Source organism: Camellia sinensis, chromosome 10 (genome assembly GCF_055761805.1).
Source record: "Camellia sinensis isolate YWXY chromosome 10, ASM5576180v1, whole genome shotgun sequence".
Lineage (NCBI taxonomy): Eukaryota > Viridiplantae > Streptophyta > Magnoliopsida > Ericales > Theaceae > Camellia > Camellia sinensis.
The window spans coordinates 135,556,177-135,560,446 of record NC_138970.1 but is presented as its reverse complement, the minus strand read 5'-3'; the positions used below and the strand labels follow the sequence as shown (position 1 = coordinate 135,560,446).

At 34.6% G+C, this 4,270-nt stretch overlaps 1 protein-coding gene across 1 annotated transcript; it reads left to right on the top strand.

Annotated features, from left to right (window-relative positions):
- Positions 1–483: 483 nt before the first annotated feature.
- LOC114311982 (AP2-like ethylene-responsive transcription factor ANT) lies at positions 484–2,278 on the top strand. Its single transcript, XM_082890440.1, has 6 exons — positions 484–501; positions 885–958; positions 1,046–1,096; positions 1,251–1,327; positions 1,549–1,642; positions 2,194–2,278. Exons 1-6 carry the CDS (start codon positions 484–486, stop codon positions 2,276–2,278), a joined length of 399 nt encoding a protein of 132 aa, XP_082746566.1.
- The last annotated feature ends 1,992 nt before the right edge of the window (positions 2,279–4,270 follow it).

The following is a 4,270-nucleotide window of genomic DNA, read 5'->3' as shown; positions in this document are numbered from 1 at the left end:
TGCCATTATCATATTTGTGCATTTTTTGTATCATCAAAAACCAGAAGACCAGTTAGGAGATGCAGTCACCAGAACAGCAAAACAATATTCACAACAAACCCACAAAATTTGGCACATGGTGAAGGTATAGGTATGGTGGTTGCAAATGAAAACCACACCCCAAAATAACATTCAAATTAACTGTCTAGTTTTGTTAATCACTTTGTTTTTAATTGTTTTAGAGGGAATCTCTGAGTTCTATGGAAAATGATAGAATATATTGTTATTGAAATAATGACATTTAAAGTTTTTTGAGGAAAACAATGAAATTGTTTCAAGTGTATTTATTTTATTTTATTTCAAGGACTCTACTGCAGAGCTCTTCATGGGCATCTTCTTACTGTCTGCCTTTGCTGTAATTAGTAATATAGAATTCAACTGTTGACTCGCTGGAATTGGTTTCAATGCTTTTGGTTTTTGGTTTCTTCTTTTGCTTTTAAAGTTATGATTTTGGGGGATATGGTTAGACTTCTCAAGACAGTTTTTGGGTTAGGATTTTTTTTATTTTATTTTTATGTTGTTATTAAATTTCATCACCTTTGGATACTTTGACCATTTTAATTATTTTCTTGTGTATCAGACTTCAATATAGTAATAATATCCTTCTGAGGTGGTCCACTTATCCTGATGAGCTGAGCTGACCCTTTTTCTTCTCTCTTTTGTGTTGTTGAATAGCTTTGACAATTTTATGCAACTTGTGATTGGTACATTATGAACACCCATGAGCTGAGTTGAGCTAACCTGGAGATGAGCTGCACCTTTGGACTCTATGCTAGCTTCTTTTCTTTTTGAACACCCCTGAGCTGAGCTGAACTGACATGGGACTCTGTATATTGATGATTTAGCTGGAAAACTATCAACAAGAACTTGAACATATGAAGAACATGACCAGACAAGAATATGTTGCTCACTTAAGAAGGTATAGTCTCTCCCCTTGTATATTAGACAACAATGTTTGTTTTCTTTGTTTGATGTGTTTTTATCTCTAATATATTGATCTTTGCAGAAAAAGCAGTGGCTTCTCAAGGGGTGCTTCAATGTACAGAGGAGTCACAAGGTCTTACTATTTTTTGCACATACATCTGTTAATCTATAATTTTTATTGGCACGCTTCCTTTAATTATAAGTAGAAGTATATTTGATGTACATCTCGTCGTTCCCAGACCCTGCCCTTCTTTATGGGTCTCTAATTCTGATGTAATCTTCAACAGACATCATCAACATGGATGCTGGCAAGCTCGGATAGGCAGAGTTGCAGGAAACAAGGACCTTTATCTAGGGACATTCAGTGAGTTCCTTTGCATCTTCTCAATTTATTTGGGCAAAAACTTTTTCCCGTAGACATCTAATTGCTAAAAAATCTTCTCATTTCAAATTCTGCCAAGACATTAGTTTTGCTACATAATTTGCTAAAAAAATGCAACTATTTAAATGCAATCTGTGGCTTTCTGTTCTTGTACTGGTTTTGATTTCATTTCGATCTAGTTCTGATTTAACTGCAATTTTCAGGCACCCAAGAGGAAGCTGCTGAGGCCTATGACATAGCAGCAATAAAATTTCACGGGGTTAGTGCTGTCACTAACTTTGACTTAATGGGTATTGTGTACTCATTTTGTATTTTGTAGTTTCTGTCAATGAAGTTAGCTTCTGTGAATCCAAGGTTGGAATTTAACATGGATAGTCTCTTGTCAAAAGATGTGAGTATAGAAACTTGTAAAATCAATTTCTTTTATCTATTGTGATGTTTTTTTCTAAAATTGGTTGTAAATTCCGGGTATTTCAGCCTAATGGCTCTTTCCCTCATCAAACATACCCATTAAATTGGTCAAGAACCCAAACCACAATATAGGATTTCAATCATCCCACATGAAAATTGAACTGTGGTCACCATTGGTTTGTCCTCAACTCAAGGCCCAGAGGCTGCTGTATATTAATGGATTTTTTTTTACGAGAAATATTAAAAGAAAAATCTTGATGCTTACCTAAAATATAGTAGAATCACAAGTTGCTTCATTCACCAACTAAATTTGATTTGTTGGATGAACTGTGTTGAATCAAGAAGGGTTGACTTTTGTTAAATCTATTTTCTATAACAGCTTTAGATATGTTACATGTGATCTCTATAATTGAAATTGGTTTGATCTGTTTTTGCAGGAATAGTATGTATCCTGAGCAGTTGACTCGTCTCAGTTGTGAACTACAACTCTTTATGAGTTCAAGAAGAGCATACAGTCTCTAATGTTTTTGTAGTAGAAGTGGATAGAACCATAGATAGACCTGTAGACACTAATGCTTGCTTAAAGATGGGTTTTGAGCCACTGGTTTGGTATTGTCAGCCAGTGGCAAATGGACACTTTGGTTGTTTCCATCTACAATTTGGTTCTTATGGGCCTGTGCTTATATCGAATATGGCTGACTACGAAAAATTTATCACTATTTTTTAGTTTTTTTATAGGTATTTTTTAGTTCAATAACATAAAATTAGCACAATTTAAACAAAAAAAGAAAGGGGCTATCACGGTGTTTCTAAAAACGTCGCTAAATAGCATACCAACAGTTGGAGTTTTGAGAAACAGATATGACGGCATTTTAAAAACGTCGCTAAATAGAATGGTGACGTTATGTTACCGTTAGAAGAATTTTTATTCTAAACGCCGCCTATAGTAATATAGCGACGTTTCTAAAGCGCCATAGAGTTATAGCGACGGCCGCATCTTCGACATTTGGTGATAAACGCCGCACTAGGATTTAACGGCGTTTTTAAAATCTATAGCGGCGTTTTTTAAACGCCTTTAAAACTCTAATTTCCAGCAGTGTTATTAAAATATATTTAGTCTGTAATTTAATATTTTAAATTTTAAAATAAGATAATTTTTTTTTATCAATGTCGGTTTTTAATAAAATTAATATTTTTAGATTTATCCTATCAAGATCTATCAAATAAGATTCATGTTGATTATAAAATCCTTAAAAAATATATTTAAAAAAAATACCGTCGAAATTGATGTAAACACTAATATATTACTCTGTTTCACAGTAACATAGTACTCTAGTTTACAATAATATTTTACTGTTACAAAAAATAGAGTACATACTAGATGAACCAACCAAAATACACATACACAGCTGTTGGCTTTTTGGCTTTCGAAGGTTATTATTGTAATTGCGAGCATGCCAGCAAGGATCAATCAGTCCTTACAGAAAATTAATTGCCAACCAATTATTAGACGATTGTATTTTAGTTCTTTAATTCTCACTGAAGAGGACTTTTACTGGTGGCTTGATTTAGGAGAATTAAGCAAAATGACAATTAAATGAAGAACAGTTGAAGCATTTCATTAAAATGAAAAACTTACAATGATCCAAACTCAGCCTCGTAGAGGTTTACAGTAGCAATCTACTTGAAACTACTCCTATGAACGAAGTGCAGTGCAAGAATTTAAAATACAGGAATGTAAAGAATAGGAAATGTAAGACTGGAAATGTAAAAACTGGAAAGGAAAATAATAAGTGTAATAAGACTGATTTTTTGGATCTGAGTCTGGAGGTCTTTTCTGGGCCTTCTCTGCTATTTATACTTCTCAAGGATGACCATCGAACTGTATTTTCAACCGTCGAACGGCTCCTCTATGATCGATGATCATGTTGCCTTATAATTAGCTCAACTGTGCCATCACTTGCAGTTAGGCTTCCCTCCTAAATTTGAATTCAAATGTGAGTAACCGTTAAAGCCACATCACCTTACATCTCTTTGTTGATCCACTGCTACTCAGATCTCGTAATAACCAATACTATCTGCCACGTGTACGATCAGAATCGAAGACTTGAATAGTCTTCCTGTATTACCTTTATTCTGCCACGCATCGAATTGTAATTGGTTTGTACAAAATATGTTGCCAACATTACCCCACGCACTAATATACCCAATACTTGGTGATATTAGTGGATCAAGGTCTTTTATCCACGTCTTAGAACATGCATGGGCTTCGCATTCTTCCAAAAATGCAACTGTCATTTATCATCTGCATTAAACTCTCCTTCAATCTTTTGAACACCTGTAGACGTCCTCGAACGTCCCAAGGGAGATCCCCATTCTGTTCATTTTGGGCTCACTACAGTTCGGACTCAAATTTTCACGGTTCTTAATCTGAACCAAAGAGTCCAAATCCGGCAAATCGTTTTAACAAAAGAAACAGATTTTTAGAAAAGAAGTGCCAAACATGGACTGCTT

What these genes read in the sequence shown, in the direction of transcription:
- LOC114311982 (XM_082890440.1), top strand. An exon ending in ATGTACAGAGGAGTCACAAG is followed by an intron (nt 1,097 to 1,250) that starts GTCTTACTATTT and finishes AATCTTCAACAG; the next exon opens with ACATCATCAACATGGATGCT. An exon ending in TTTGACTTAATGGGTATTGT is followed by an intron (nt 1,643 to 2,193) that starts GTACTCATTTTG and finishes CTGTTTTTGCAG; the next exon opens with GAATAGTATGTATCCTGAGC.